At 37.8% G+C, this 17,300-nt stretch overlaps 1 protein-coding gene across 3 annotated transcripts; it reads left to right on the top strand.

Annotated features, from left to right (window-relative positions):
* The first annotated feature begins 1,621 nt into the window (after nucleotides 1-1,621).
* Nucleotides 1,622-16,560, top strand: nmu (neuromedin U). 3 transcript variants are annotated; one of them, XM_079889436.1, is made up of 10 exons: nucleotides 1,622-1,877; nucleotides 5,732-5,787; nucleotides 6,167-6,214; nucleotides 7,328-7,387; nucleotides 7,761-7,790; nucleotides 8,049-8,099; nucleotides 9,225-9,299; nucleotides 15,571-15,624; nucleotides 15,912-15,971; nucleotides 16,278-16,418. In XM_079889436.1, exons 1-9 carry the CDS (start codon nucleotides 1,763-1,765, stop codon nucleotides 15,945-15,947), a joined length of 525 nt encoding a protein of 174 aa, XP_079745562.1. In that variant the 5' UTR covers nucleotides 1,622-1,762; the 3' UTR covers nucleotides 15,948-15,971; nucleotides 16,278-16,418. The 3 variants fall into 3 exon arrangements, with proteins under 3 accessions (XP_079745562.1, XP_079745563.1, XP_079745564.1); XM_079889437.1 differs by lacking the exon at nucleotides 9,225-9,299; XM_079889438.1 differs by lacking the exons at nucleotides 8,049-8,099; nucleotides 9,225-9,299 and having other exon boundaries at nucleotides 16,278-16,560.
* Nucleotides 16,561-17,300: the final 740 nt, after the last annotated feature.

The raw sequence follows: 17,300 nt of genomic DNA, 5'->3' as shown, positions 1-17,300 counted from the left end.
TATTATTTGTAGGTCATGTCTGTCAATCTCATACAGTGATACTAATTGCACAAAAGCTTTTGATTCTTGTACAAAAGCGTCTGTGCAATTGCATATTTATCAAATGTATATTTAGTAAATAAAAATAAAAATATTTTCTATATATATAGTCTCAACTACTGCAGTACTTTTCGTATTTCTGTTTACTCCAGAGGCCCTATTATATTTGCATATAAGGGCGTGTCCCTTTTAAATCAATGCTTAATTTAATCAATTCCAGAGTTTGAATGTGTATTTGTACTTTAGACCAAATCCCACGGTTTCAAGCCAGTAGATGACATGTAAAGCTGGTTCAGATCTAGGTCCTGGTGCTTAGTGTTATGTAGCTTTGCATAAACACTTCTTAGCTGACAGTAATATCAGTATCCCAAGGTAGGCTGCAGTTTGCTAAAACAAGAAAATTAAGTGTTTTGTAATGTAACAAGAAAAATATGTGTTTTGTTATGTAACACAACAGGGGGACGTTTACAAAAAAAGATCCAAAGAGCAGGATTTTGATACTTTGTCTTGTATTGTTTGTTCTCTCTCAGGTGAGCTATTTTAATGTACTAACTGATTCATAAGAATGCCTGTTTGAACACCAAGGATTGAGTATGGATTGATAATGGATTCCCAAAGGAAATACATTTTAGTAAAAAAACAATCATAAGAAATTTCTTTTTCTGAAAACTGTATGCCATAATGTGCTCTAAATCTAATGTTTAACTGTTGTGGTTTAGTAATCATTAGATATTCCAAAGATATCTCAAATGCAGAGCAAAATGGATTGAAAGTAGATTAATGGCAAGTGAGTCCAATTCTTTCCAGGAAGTTTCATTAGTTTGTTCTAGATAACTAAGCGTAAATGAACATCATAGTCTGAATCATTTATAGAATTTACAGGATTTCTTTCATGTTTAGGACATGTTTAAATCTTACTATATGGCAGACATTTCCATATTTCTGCATTTAGAGAATCCTAGAGAGAATGATTTCTTTGGTAATTGGACTCGAGGGGAACTGTAGCCGGGAGCTGTCCACATCATGTGGTGCTGAAACAAACTCTTATTTCTCACAGAGACACTGGAGAAAAGCAACTGATACAGAGAAACCTGCAGTGTTACTTTGTTTACATTACTTTTTTATTTTCATTTTGTTTGCCCGCAAACATTAAAGAGACTTCCCTTTACTTTGATATGACGTGTTTGTCTACGAATGACTGTTGTCAACCAGAGGAATGACCATATTCATATATAATGAATCTTTAATAGTAATGGTACCACTATTTTATTCAACGTTTCTTTGTTTTGTCTTCTGTGTGATCCATATAATAGATTTACATTTGGAAACTTTTACACCAGGACGTTTGTATCTCAGCAAACGTTTTGTCATTCAACAGGCAATATTTAAAATATATATATATATTTATACATGTATGTAAAAGCCAAATGCATTTTACGTTAACACAAATAACCGTGTGTATACACGGTACACTAAAATGTGCAGTTGAAGATAAAATATTTTACTTTGATTACTCATAGGCTAGCGTTGACCACTCATATCACATCATCGTTTGTGTAAATTAATCACGTGCCAGGGCTCATTCATCGTGACGTACTTTGCAAGTCGATTTACGAAGAGGGTGTAACTCCGAGAGTTCATAATGTTTGGTTGGCAAGTCAGACGGAGAAAGCACCACAAGAACCGTCGCAAACTGACTGACTGACGCGCACGAGACGAGAGCATGAGGAACAGCAGTCAGTGTGAACGCGAAGCAGCTCAGAGCGCGATGAGCCCAGCACACAACTCCACCCTGATGTTCGCGGTCCTCTTCATCTCCTTCATACCCATCACCACAAGTAAGTCTTCCACATACATCTCTCTTTTACTTATTTAGTGATGTTAGAATAACTTAGTTGAAGAAGTTTGGTGGCCTTCTTTATCTCTCCAATAAGAAAGATTATTCAGTTGAGCAATTCTCTCCCCCAAAACTAAACCATCTAAATGAATGCCTGTTCCAAGCAGCAACATGATGATGATAATTAAAATAATATAATATTAATGAACTTACTTTTTTGAAAAATGTCTATAAGTCTATCTGCTAAAATGCTTTTTTTATCATCATACTTTATCTTTATATCTTTTTTAGCATCCTAATCTTTTGTATATATATATGAAGAGTTCAAAAGCCTCTAAGTGCCATCTGAAATTTTCTTCTAGAATGATCATTTTTTATAAAGCTTGCATATTTAAGTTAAGTAATTTCACTTAAATGACAATTAATAGGTAATTTGCATTGCCATTTAAGTGAAATTATTGAACTTAAATATACGAGCTTGATAAAAATGATCATTCTAGAAGAAAATTTCAGATGGCACTTAGAGGCTTTTGCATCTGAACTCTTCATATATATATATATGAAGAGTTCAGATATATATATATATATATATTTACCAAATCAAGGGGAGGTTTTCCAGCTGTAGGCTACAGTCCTAGAGGTACAGTGTTGTTATATTACTGAAGGATCAAAACAAGAGAGTCAGAATACTCTCGGTGTTTATTTAATATCTCAAACAGTGCTTTAAAAAAACAACAACTGTTGCCTCAAAATAGTTGATAAAAGTTTGATAAATATGTGAAGCCAAGGAGGATGTTTTGATGACTCAAAATAAATGCAACTGTTACAATTATATATATATATATATATATATATATATATATATATATATATATATATATATATATATATATATATATATATATATATATATATATATAAAATTATATAAACAAAATATATAAATCAAATCAAGAACAACTGACAGACTCTACTGTGACATTAAATAGATGGAATACAAATAAATATTGCTACAGGTATTAAAAAACAAGTGCTTTGCTGTGCTCATCTAAAACGTCTGTCTTTACCTTGCCTTTGGATTGACTGATTTCATTCTTGTATAGGATTTTGATCTATAACTTAGTCAAACTTAGCTCTCTTGCTTATGGTTCACAGCGTGCTGCATTAGTTTTTCAGTAGATATTGAGCAGGAATGCGTCATTGTGACGCATTAACTAAAGAGCTTGTACCGTTAGGCAGGGCAGTGAATTCTGTTAAAGTGCATTCACTGTAAAAAAAAAAAAAAAAAGTTATGAAAACATGTTTTTACATTGCTTTAACACATCGAAATAGGTTAAGCAATTTTCAACTTTTTACCTTTTAAGGTATACAAGATTCAACTCATTTTTTAAGTTTTAAGTTGAAATGACTTAAACATCCAAGTTGATTGTACATACAAATTTAAGGCAGCAACTTTTTTTTTATTACAGCGTTGTTAGTTCGAGACCAATTATTAGAACAGTCCAAATGTTGTATGTTTTTCAATAAACCTGGAAAATGATGCTGGAGAAAACATTGTTATGTACCAGATTCATTTTGTTAATTATAATCATAACACCACAAGGATAAATATCTCCTTTTTTTCAATTCGATTTCAATTCTGTACAGCAGTGGCTATTGGCTAATAAACTTCTCCTTAATAAATCAAAGTCCTATTCTTTATTGTTCCATAGAAAAGCCTTGGATATATGTGAAAATAATCTTAAGCTTTGTTTTCTCGACTCCTCTCCTTTAGAGTCAACTGAGACCTTTAAATATCTTGGTGTTTGGCTGGAAAGTGATTTATCTTTTAAAACTCATGTACAAGCAATGTCAAGCAAACTCAACTCTCGTCTTAAAATACTTTATCAATCTGTTAATTGTTTTAATTATCTGGTCAGGAAAAGAATAGTTTTACAGCTGCTTCTGCCTATTTTGGACTATGCCGATATTATTTATCAGAACACTACTGTTTCTTGTTTGCATTCCATTGATGTGGTCTACAACAGTCTTTGCCGTTTTGTTCTCCGCTGTCCATTTAGGACACACCATTGTATGTTGTACAGACAGTTGTCCTGGTTTGCCCCTTCTGCCAGGCGACAGTATCACTGGCTACAGTTTATTTTTAAAACTTTTTATTTTAATTATCCAGTTTATCTCAAGCAACATTTAGTGCTTTATAATTCGCCATATAGTCTGCGACACAATGATCAGGTTTTTTTTGTTGTTCCTAGAGTTAAAAGACAGGTAGGGAAATACGCATTTTGTTTTAAGGCTCCATATGATTGGAATAATCTTCCATTTTCTATTCGTTCTTTAACTTCACTTACAGCGTTTCAAAGGGGTCTCGTGGAACATCTTAGGAACATTTGTCTTTGTTTCTAGTTTTGTTTGTTTGACCTTGGATTTCATTGGTCATGTGTTTATTTTTTTTTATTTTTATGTCCTCTTTTTATTTTTTATTTTTTATTTAAAAAAAAAAAAAAAAAAAAAAATTATTGTTATTGTTATTTGTGTTTCTCTTAGTCCTTGACCTTGTGCAACGCTAATCATGTGTCTGTTTTTCTGTCAAGTTACTTGTGGGGTTCGTATTGGGTGGGGTGGGGTTGAGCATTGTGAGCCGGTGTGTGTGTGTTGTTGTGTTTTGTTGTGCTGTCTTTGACTGTGATATTTGCTCTGCTGTTTTGGTTCTTTTTTTTCTTTTTTTGCTTTGATGTACTGGAGGACCCCCTCGAAAACGAGATGTTTCATCTCAAGGGGTTGATCCTCGCAATAAATATATGTTTATAAATAAATAAATAAATAAATATGATCATTTTCTTGATCATCTCCAAGCAATAAAGCATTCACTCTTTATACCAAGAGCTATTTACCGTCAAATTGGATTCAGTCATGTAACTGCTAATTATGATGTCACTGAGAAAAAAAAAGTGTTATTGTACAGCAGAGAGCTTGACAATTTTGACAGCAGTGATGTCACAAGCATTTGAATAATATAATGGCAGTATAAGAAATGCCACGAGAGATGTTGTCAGATTAGACAAATGTGACTCATTCGCTGATACACAGATAGAATTATGTCATCACAACTGATTGTTAAATGTCATAAGAGATGGATGAAAGTTTACAAAAACAAACTTTTAACTGCACAAGTATTTCCTTTTTGGTACTGTATTGGTTTCTTCCCTAAACTACTACTGTTTTTTTGTTTTGTTTTTTGACTAGGAATATGTAATTACAGCCTAATGATTAACCTATTCTAAGACTTAATCAGACCACAAATAAGACCACAAAATCAATCATGGAAAACACTTTTTGACAGCAATGGTTTATAAAGAAAATCCAGATTGAAAGACCCACACAGTAGATCAATAAACAAACTCAATTAGACTCAACTAACTTAACAACTCAGCTAAATTAGAGCTTATTCCATTGAGGGAAGAGGGCAAAATCACCAAAACAAGAAGATCGACAAGCATGAGTATTAATTTCCGAACCAAACCTCACAAGGATTACAGATTGATTTCATTGGCAATTTTGTGATGCAACTGCAAGAAACCTCTTGACAATGAAGATTGCTTTAGAATATATACAGGTAGATATCATAATAAGATTTGAGATTTACCAAATAATTGTGAGTCGTGACCAATTGAAACTCTGTAATCACTAAAAGTGGACAATTCCACAGTAGAACTCAATGTGTCAATATAACAATTATTTTTCTGTCATATTCCAATCAAAATTCATACAATGTTTTCATATGATTAAAATTCACTTTGCTTGTAACACTAAATAGTAGTGGCATATATGTAATAATGATTTCTGCATAAATTGCAGGTGCTCCAGTGCTCTTGAATCCATCTTCAATAGAGCATGAGCAGTTACTAACCCAGGTGTGTATGATTTACTAAGTGTCAATACTTATGAGTCCTTTCCTTTTTACTCTTCCATCAAATCACTTATAATGCATCCAGTTATAAATTTCCTCAGAGACAAAAGTTCATCACAAATGACTTATCCCATATTTGTTCAGTACATGTTAACTTAAGTGATGATTTCACCTCTACTTTGTTTACATGTTCTAACTGTGGGTACATGAGCAATTACATGGGTAAAGCTGGGGATCTAGAGGCTGGGATATGAAAGCACAGAATAATATGTGTTTTGGGGCATTTGGAGAAATGATAAACAAAACATAAAAAAAAGAGACATGATTCATTTTGAGTTGGAACTTTTTATTAGTTCTTAACTGCATTTTTGTCTTTTTCTTAGATAACTGATCTTTGCTCATTCTACCTCTACGCAGACCCATCCTTTAGAGTGAGTAATGGGGCCCTATCTTGCACCCAGCGCAAATGACTTTGTACACCGACGCATGTATCATTTCCCTCCACAGACGCACGTCGGTAAATTAGGGAATGAACTTGCGCTCCCGGGGGCGGTTCAGCGAAAAGAGGAGGCGTAGTTTTGGCGCAAACGTTCCCTGGCGCTATTTTGCAGTTTCAGAAAAAAATTCCGACACAAACCTAGTCTAAAGTCAGTGGCGCGTTATTCAGATGCTATTTTAAGGGCGCATGCTTGGCCATAATGTAGCGTGTGCACAACGCGCATACACTTTGCCTCTCTCATCTACACAGATGCAGGCAGCAGTTCCCATTTTTGCAAACCATACATAATTACAAGGAATGATATTACCACACGAGGGAAATCATTGTGGTGTCCATGAAGATTTGAAAAAAAAGGCATAAAATCTAGCTTACACATTTACCCAAATAATTATACGCCTGTTTAACCGAAGCTAATTTGGGTGGGTTTCTCCATCCCCATACAATGTCACTTCTCTGTCTTTTACGGCCCTGACGAGAACGTCGCTCTCCTCGGCCGTGAACCGCTCCTGGCGTGCGCTAATAGCAATCCGCCATGGAACAAGCGCATCTGCTTTTAAAGGGAATGTGAGATGACACTCTGATTGGTTTATTTCACATTACGCCCAAACCACACCTATGAGTAATGTAGCTACTTCAGACCAACCCATTTTAGATTTATCCAGCTGGTATAATAGTAACACCGTCCGAGATCCGCCCACAAAGTTACTTGCGTTTCGCGCTTGATACTTCAGATCGTTAAAATAGGGCCCATTGAGTGTTGTTGCCATTTGCAATACAGCTACTTATGTGTGTGTTTTTGAAGCAAACCGTAAGTTAATTATGGTATGTACAATTATAGAGACATATAAAAACTTTGTATAAATAACAGTTGGTTTACTGCGCTGTGAACATCCAATTAATTGTGCTCTTAACATTTCCTGTAGAAATTCACTTGAAAATGGACACTTCCAGCACATCATTTAGTTACTTGACTCATTTGGCTCAGGCTCAGACATTTAAACTGTCCATAATCCATTTTGTTTTCTTTTCTTTTAACCTTTGCCAGACATCTGATGTCCTGGAGGACCTGTGTTTCCTAATGCTGGGATCACTGCAAAAATCGAAGGTGAATTTTATTCATGCCCATACGGAATCAGCATGCGTAGAACTATGAAGATATTCTACACATCGCTGCCAACCTTTGCATGTTTGTTTATTAAATAGGCCTAGTTTCAGCTACCAGTAAACATGTTGCACTCTTAACTCTACTCTCAATGCATTCTCAATGCCTAAAATCACTGCATAATATATATATATATATATATATATATATATATATATATATATAAAACATCCACAGATTTGGTCTGGGTCTCAGCTACTGAACCAATTTTAATGTATTCTAATACACACACACAAAAAAATTTAAGTTATTTGTAAAGCCTGTAATTTATGATTCATTTTTATGAATTTTTAATGTTTGTTTTTTGTATGTGCAGGAGATCACAGCTCGAGAGATCAGCAAAAGGGTGAGCATGTGACATTTGAGGACTAATTTGAGGTCGCTTTTTCAAACACATTCAGTGCAATGACAATTCAATGACATCATAACATCATGATGTCTTTTTATGGATTATGGTGTTATTATTTATTTTATGAATGTTTTTCATGTTTTTGCTTGTTTTGATTTTGGTGTCTTTGTGTTTGCCTTTCTGTGTATATGTTTGTGTATGTTCTGTGTTTGTGTATATGGTTTTGTATTTGTGTGTCTGTACATGTATCTATAGTTCTTATTTCATTACACTAAACCGAATGGTGCAGGATTTACAGATGGGACGGTAGGTTTTCTCAAGAGTTGTTTAGTGTCTGTTGCTTTCAGCACTCAGCCACTGTTGCTACGCTGCACTGTCTTCAGTAACTAACACTCGACTGCAAATTGCAATCTGTGATCTAATACTCGGGAATTAAATAAAGCTCACGTAAATTAAATAAATTTTAGGCCACTGCACAGTTCCCTTTTGGGCCAAGGTTGTGCAAAAGCAAAATCTTAGCACATTCCCATAAAGGATAATGCACAGTCAATGCGAGAAATGAACTAAAATAAAATAAAATAAAATAACCAAAGTCTTACTTGCAAAAAACCTTGACTGGATGATCAGAACTTATTACACGGCTACACACTAAATAAATAAATGTGTGAAAATAAAATCTTGATTTTATTATTTTACCTACGTATTACCTTCATAATGCTTCCACTAAGTCTACAGTGTCACCTATAGTATTCAGATAATTTACTCTTACTACATTAAAATCTATCTACTCTTTAGTTCCCATTGCATGCATTCAACCTCTGACATCATGATTCCTCCTTGATAGCATCCACACATAGGAAAAGAACATTAATTATCTCCTATATTATAATTTGCACTAGATTGACTTTTTTGGTGAATTAATATCTGAATTTTGGCTCAGATTCAAACCAGAAGATAATCTAATTTTATCTTAACATTTTCCAAATTTAATTTACATGCAATTTTGTGTTGATGCCATCAGAGGAACTATTTAGTTTCTTCCTACTGTCCATTCTTTGCATGTCCACCACATTACAGAAACATTTTTTTATGTGTTTCAAATATGGAATCAGGTGTACATATTCATAACATAATTGTTATGTAACACTCACAAACAGACACACAAACACTACCCCCTGATGTTGACATCATAACTTCACATTCCCCCACATGTGCTCTGGCATGGCCTGCATGCCTGTGATTTTACTGAACATCAGTGCACCATGTGTGCCAAATGAACACTGAGCCGCACTGAGGACAGATAAGTGCGCGAGAGAACGCACAAGAGTCCTCTCTGCGACCCCTGGCCAATCCCAGGAGCAGATGTTCATGGTTTTCATATCTCTCCATATCTGTCTTCATGATATCTCTCTATATATGTGTATGTGTCAGTCTTCTGTGTTGCACCCTCTTCTGGAGCTCATACCCCAGCTTGCCAGAAGAAGAAGCAGGAGAATGAAATTAAGTGTATGTATCCTGCATGCTTACCTTCATTCAAACTACATTAGCACTGTGAGTATGATCACTAAAATGACAACATGCAAGGCTTTTTTCCCATCAATATTTAGTTTTGGGTAAGTTCCAAGACACCAAATATATATATTCAAAAGTCAGTTTAAAGTTTACGAAATGTAGCTGTACTAAATATAAAAAAAATAATTATTTTGTGTCCCCTAATTATCTATTTGAATAGTGCATAAGTTTATTTTATTATTATTATTATTACTGAGGAATTATGCTCTTGAGTTTTTTTCCCTTGTCTTGATACTAAATAGGGTCCATGACCATTAAATATTAAATTATGTGGTAAATGCATGAATAGTTGATAAAAAAGCAATGTAACTTTAGAGGGATGTTCATGGAGACTGACTGAAGTGTCTGTTCCTCTCAATCCTCGGTGCTGCTTGATGAAAGGCCATATGCTGTTTGATAATATCTCATCACGACTTAGCTCTAGGGCTTCTCTTTTGACCATCAGTGATTGTTGATTTAATTAAGTGTTAAGTGTTAATTATTAAAGTGTTAAGTGTTAATTATTATTAAAACAGACAGTGTGTGTATACACAACAAATGTGACAACCTCTCTCTTTCTCTGGTTGATGATGGAAACATTGATGTTGACATAAAAGTCAAACTACCTTATTCAATCCATATACATTTACATTACATTTACATGAATTCATTTAGCAGACGCTTTTATCCAAAGCGACTTACAAATTAGAACAATAGAAGCAGTTAAATTAACAATAGGACAACAATATGCAAGTGCTATGACCCTTCCCAGTTTAATCTAACGCAGTACATGTACTTTTATATGTATATATATATATATACATATAAATGTATATGTATTTTATATGTATATATATATATATATATATATATATATATATATATATATATATATATATATATATATATATATATATATATATATAAATATATATATAGAATAGAATAGAATAGAATATATATGTTATCTTATATAATATTCTATAGAATAGAATAGATATATGTGGAACTTGTAAATATATTATCAGTTTTAATATATTAATTTATGTCATATACTATAAGAATTACACTTATGTTTCAAGGTTTAAGGATAATACGATTTTTAAATGTTTTTGGAAGAACATCAAGGCTTAATTTATTTGATCAAAAATACAGTAAAACAGTAATATTGTGAAATATGTTTTTTTTTATATATATATTTTAAAATAATTGTTATCTTTCAATATGGTTCACTCGCTTATGGGGAAAACCGAATACTGAGGCCTGATTGGTTCATGTCTGTGCACCTGTACAAACAAATGGCTTTTCAGCCCGCCGAAACGGGCAGAGCCGACAGCCTATTTAAGCGCTGAAAGCCATTTCAGAATTTTTCTCCTTCAAGCTCGAAGATCATCTCCTCGTTGACTCCACAGAGAAGATAAAAAGCCTTTCTATTCACCGTCGAATTAAGCCCCAGCATCGGATTAACGGCACTTCGCACATGCAGCTGATCCAACGCTTCTCCCCTGCGGCTATCCGGCGATAATCTCAAAGAGCAATTTTCCTTCTAAAAGAGCAAATTACAGAGGCATTTGTTGCAAAATGTCACACCATGAATGTGGCTCATGCAGGGCTCCCCTGCTTCCCTCGGACGAGCACCAGCTGCTCGCACTGCGGGAGCATGAATCTCGCACTGTTGCGCTCACGCATCGCTTTCTTTAAAGAGAGCGATCCTGCCTCGCACGCTCTCCCTTTCTCTTCCCCTCTCGAGCCAAGGTGAAAGAAGCCACGGGGGCGGAGCAGAAGGGCTGTAGCGAGCTCACGTCGGCCCAGTGCCCACATACCTCTCCCTCCCTTCGCTTGTGCTCTTCACCCGCGATGACCAGCGCCCCTCATCTGGTGTGAGATGGTTTCAATTGGTTTCATTTGGCGGCTCCGAGGGCGATTGTGATGACTCAATGTCTCTGGCTGCATCTGAAGAGGAGGACTGGGCGAACTCCAGCGATGACTCCACCTCATCCGCCAACTAAAAAGACGAACTCAGCAGGACTCAGAGCTCATCTGTGTCCTTACCAAGGTCATTAACGAGTTGGGCTTCGATTGGTCGGCCCCTGAGGAGCCCGCCTCCGGCCGGAGGGTGAGTGGTTCCTGCAGCCGTGTGCCGCCAGTAGGCCCCCGCCAGAGACCAGCCCCGTTCTTCCTGGAAATCCATAAAGAACTAACGAAATCAAGGCGTGCCCCCTATTCAGCAAGCGTCCATTATTCTTCTTCAGCTGCCCTCACCATGGTTGATGGTGTGAAGGAAAAAGGTTATACTAAGCTTCCCCCGCTGGAAGAGGCCGTCGCTGCGCATCTCTGCCCACCCGCGGCCCGCGGCTGGAAGACTAAAGCTGCCCACCCGACTAAGCTGTGCAGAGCGACATCTGCACTCGTGGCCAGAGCGTATGCCATGAGTGGCCAGGCTGGTTCCATTCTTCACACTATGGCGGTCCTCCAAGTTTACCAAGCCAAGCTTCTCTGTGTCATTGAAGAGAGTGGTCCTGACCCGGCGGCCTTCGAGGAGCTGTGCAGCGCGACCGACCTTGCCCTGAGCGCCACTAAATCTATGGCCCAAACGATTGGTCATGTCATGGACAATTTGGTAGTTCTCGAGCACCACCTTTGGTTAAACTTAACGGAGATCAAGGACGCTGACAAGACAGCCCTCCTGGACTCCCCTGTCTCTCCCTCGGGTTTGTTTGGTTCCGCAGTCACCATTTTGCTGAGCATTTTACAACTGCACAGAAGACATCAAAAGGGATGCGCCACTTCCTGCCGGCAAGTTTCTCTGCTGCTTCGAGTCGCCCTAAGTTGTCGACGAACTCAGCAGCACGCCAAGCCGGCTTCCGCACATGCCCAGTCCCAGCAAAAGGTGGAACCAGAGGTGAAGCAGTGCTTCCATCCAGCTAAGCGCTACCCATTTCCCAAGCGCCAAGGACCCTGTCCTAAGCTAGTGCTGGACCCTGATCCGCCCAACCACCCCCAAAGCTTCTATGTGTTCACTTCCCAAACCCTGTTCAGTTCCGGGAATTGGAGGCGTTGTGTTTGCTGTCAGTACTGGGTCCTCCCCACCAGCGGTATGTGCGCCCAGACCAGCCTCCATCTGTGAGCCTTCACATCTTTCCATGGTGGTCATGAACACGATCTCAGAGGCTAGGGTGCCTTCTACCAGGCCTCGCACCCAAAAATGGTCTATTTTTTTCCGGCTGTTGCTCAGCTCGGAATGTAGACCCTCTGTCTTGTGAGATCACTTCTATTCTCTCATTCCTACAGGTGCTGTTGGATGGTGGACTCAACCCGTCCACACTCAAGGTATACACGGCAGCTATTGCAGCGTACCACGCTCATATGTGATGCGATCTGGGAAAACCCACCACATGGTGAAATTTTACCTATTACAGCTGGTTTCAAGCCCTTTCCAAATCTGTTTTTATTTCTTTCATCGTTTGTCTGTAACAAAAGTTATAGTTATCTTAAGTCGGCTGATCGCTATGATTTTCAGGAACGGAATTTTGAGAAAAAACGGGTTTAATTAACACGTCCTTCTAGCTGGACGATTGCCGCTCTTTTTTATTATTATTCATATCACATATTTGAGTAATCATCATTGATTAGGTATCATTAGAAAGCTTACAAACTCAAAATTCATCTTGTGAAAACCGTTTTGAAATTGGACGATTGAGAGGCGAGCAAGATCTTTTAAGCGAGCAGCTACTTCAGACTCCGTTGTTCTCTTGTGCTCCGCTCCGCATCTCACGATGAGGTTGGGTAAAAAAAAACTAAAAAAAACTTGCGTGCCATTGTAGACTGGCGGGAAATGGACATTGATATACCTTTATTCTGTTATGTGGTTTATTTTGATAGGTGAACTGTCTTTGTAGTGTTAAGAGAAGGAGAGCTATGGGACCCTTTTCAGCTTGCCACTATAAATTGCTATTTTTCTGAACTAAACTAGTGAATTTTGCCAAGATATATTCAGAGATGATAGACAAGATGTTATAGAATAATAATTGAATGAAAACCCAATTTTGACCAAAAAAACTGACATTCAATCTATTTTTAGATCTTACTGAAAACGTATCAGCGTGACATCCGACGGATTTTCCCAGATCGCATCACATATAGCTGGCTAGTCGGTTGGGAAACACGACCCGGTGGTCAGATTTCTCAGGGGGACCAGGAAGCTAAAACCCGCCTCGCCCCAACACGCTTTCTTCGTGGAACCTGTATATTGTCCTGAGGGTACTTTGTGGCCCTCCGTTTGAGCTGCTCAGGACAGCCGACTTTCGACCTCTCTTGCTAAAGACCACCCTTCTGCTGGCTCTGGCATCGGTCAAGTGAATTGGTGATCTGCAGGCTCTTTCAGTAGATGCTTCCTTCCTCAAGGGTCACTGTGATTTTGCCAAGTAAGACATGTTCCTGGATCAACATATTTTGTTGATCCTGGAATAACATTCCTGCCCCAAAATTTAGTCCTAACCCTACCCAAACTTTTCCCTAAAATCAGAGGGAAATGATAGGTGAATAACACTGATGTTGAAGCACCTCACCCTGGTTTTAAGCCTAAACTTGACATAAACTGTAAACTTGTTCCTCAAATCTGATTGGTTGATTGGAAAGTTCTGTGGTATGTGGTACTTGGCGAAATCACGTTCACCCTCCCTCAAGTTTGGACCCAACGATAGTAAAGTTGTCCTTAGACCCAGACGAGGCTATGTGCCTAAGAAGCTTTTTACGCCCTTTAGAGCACAAGTCATTTCACTCTCTGTTCTCCCCTCTGCTGAGGGCGAATAGATGCCACACCCACTTTGCCCGGTTCAGGCCTTTAGGGTGTACATTGAGTGTTCCTGCCAGTTCAGGCAGTCAGAGCAGCTGTTTGTGTGCTTCGGAGGCCACTCAATGGGGCTGCCTACTTACAAAACAAAGACTATCCCACTGGATAGTGGGTGCAATAGCACCAGCTTACAAGTCATTGGACTTGCAGTGCCCTATCAGGGTGAGGGCCCACACCACCAGGGAAATGGCCTCTTCTTGGGCTTGGTCTAGCGGATTGTTCCGGTTACTAATGTAACCTTGGTTCCCTGGTTCCATTGCGTATCTTGCCATGCTACGGCACCTATGCACTAGTCCAGTGGTTCTCAACTCCAGTCCTCGGGACCCGTTGCTCTGCACATTTTGTATGTCTCTCTTATCTGACACACTCAGTTCAGTTCATGGAGTCTCTCTTAACGAGCTGATGATCTGATTCAGGTGTGTTAAATAAGGGAGACATACAAAATGTGCAGAGCAGCGGGTCCCGAGGACTGGAGTTGAGAACCACTGCACTAGTCAACGCTGCCACTTCACAGTTGAAAAATTCTGACAAAAATGGCTTTCAGCGCGAATTAAATAGGCAGTCGGCTCCACCCATTTCTGTGGGCTGAAAAGCCTTTTGTCTGACGTGAACCAATCAGGCTTCAGTATTCAGAGAAAAACGAGAAAAAGTTTTTTTCCCATAAGCAGAACCAAGGTTATGTTGGTTACACTCTAGTAACTGGAACGGTTTCTATTTGAATTTTAAAATTTAATTTATTCCTCTGATGGCAAAGCTGAATTTTCAGCATCCAAGGTTACATTGGTTACATCCAGTAACTGGAAAGTTTTCTATTTGAATATATTTTAAAAAGCAATTTATTAATATATAATCAAAGCTGAATTTTCAGCATCATTCCTCTAGTCTTCAATGTCTAATTTGCTGATTTGCTGCTCAAGAAATATTTCTTATTATTATCAATGTTTAAAAGTATGCATTTCTACATGCTTGTACACATACACGGTTGCACGAGGCTGACATGTGCATGCATGAGTTTGAGTCCATCTAATTAAATGTACAGGATGTGAAATGGCTCAACCTTAGTTTGATTAACTGCTTCTGTCCATTTGAGAGGTAATTGTACCGTACTCTAAAAGTGTTATTGTGCTATAAGGGTAAAACACAAAACTGAACAAGAATAAATGATGACTGCCTCACTCTCACAAAGGAAATGGTCCTGATGGATTTTGTTGGGTAGATAAATTGTTTTTCCCTCTTACCAACACTGCCTTCATAAGACCTTTGATTCACCTTCGATTCAGTTCGAAACAGTTAAACAATGTTCAGTAGCAGCATCAGAAAGTGTGGTCTGATATTTGAGCATAACTACAGTATAACAATTCCTTCTGTGTGCAGGATGATCTTCAAGGGCCTGGACGGATCCAGAGCAGAGGATACTTCCTTTATCGGGTAGGGCAGGCCTACAGTATATATGACGGCTGTTTATTGTCCGACACAATTATTTTATTTACTTTGATTAGGTTTTGATTTAAACCTCTTAACTGTCACCGTCTGGCAAGCGGGATGCTTGGCGCTCTTTTTTATTGCCTTTTTTCCCTATCACATATTTTAGTAATCATCATAAATTAGGTATCATTCGAAATCTTAAAAATTCAAAATTCATCCTGTGAAAATCGTTTTGAAATCGGACATTGCATTACCATGGAAAAGTTTTTTTTTTTCTTTCTTCTCTACAGCCACGAAATGGAAGAAGATCTGCTGAATATGTGTAAAACAACAAAGAATGGACAAATCAGGTATTTCATGATGAACTGAGATAATCATTTAAAACGGCTTCTTCAAATCTCATGTGTTTTCTACAAGTGCACTGCATGGGTCTAGACTCTAGAGTCACGGGACAACAATACAGAAAAACAAATTCAGAAACTATACATTTAAATATACAACAATACATTTCCATATACTGATATACAACAGGGCATTGGCCTTTAATGGCATTAGAGAGTGAACTTAAACCTACAAAAACATATTTGAGCTATACTAATGTCTCTGTATATTTAAACCTAAAATAAAAACAGTCTCTTCTTCATTAACAATTTCAGTAGCACCAGACCCCTTACCACAGATGTGATGATCCAGAGCCAGTCAACCTGAAACATCACACAACTCGTTCCAGAAAACACCCTCCTGTTAAATTGTGATGTTGAATGTACAGAATCCAAATAAAGTCTTTTATCTGTCCAAATGTCCTGTTTGTGTAACTGTGCTGTGCCTTTTGAATTAAAAGCATTATAAAATGTTTCCTCATCGTGCCAGTGTGATTTTGACCAAATTGACTGTACGTGTTTTTCCCACCAAAAACCAAGAAATAAAATCTTTTTTTTTCTGTTCAGTTATTTCTTGAAAGCACTAGTGGGACTCTGGCTGCTCATTCCCTCTTTCTCTTGATGAATGTGTGTGTTTTTGTTATCGTGCTATCTACAACAATTAGTCAAAAAGCATTAATCAAACTTCACTTCCGATCACTTCCATTTTAATTCGATTTGACCATCCAAACAGCATGTTTCAAGAACTGCATCCTTTTTGATAAACGTCTCTTTTCAGTCCTTTATCGGTTTAGCTGAATCTTGCTCATGGTCTATTGTTCTCATAAATAATGTGTTTATTAAGATGTTGTCATAGTGTGAGGACGAACAGGGGCCTGAAATAACGAAGTAGGTTACGTCATGGATCGTGACTGCATTTCCTTTAAGAAACTTGTGACAGAAACCATGGGTGTGTAGATGTGGAAGATCACTCGACCGGTTCTAGACAGACCTGAGGGTCCAACTCGAAACACATTAGTCCTGTAGTGGGTGTTTTGTAGTGGGCTGGGTGTGAAAACGGAAGCTTCGGGGTTGTGAAAAGACGTCGAACGCAATTAATCTGAGGGTATGAGAAAAATACACAAATGAAACACACACACAGAACCTGCTCTAAGAGCTAATTTGGGTTACAAACACAAACACTTCTGGTTTATGGGTGACCAATGACCCAGGAACTGAGATTACTTGCCCCCTCTGATATTTTTATGCCCTTGAGTAAGATATATTTTTATAATAGAAGATTAATTAGCTTAATTTACA

The sequence above is a fragment of the Squalius cephalus genome (genome assembly GCF_949319135.1).
Source record: "Squalius cephalus genome assembly, chromosome: 12".
NCBI classification, from domain to species: domain Eukaryota; kingdom Metazoa; phylum Chordata; class Actinopteri; order Cypriniformes; family Leuciscidae; genus Squalius; species Squalius cephalus.
The sequence above is the reverse complement of the archived record's forward strand: the minus strand, read 5'-3'. Positions and strand labels throughout refer to the sequence as shown.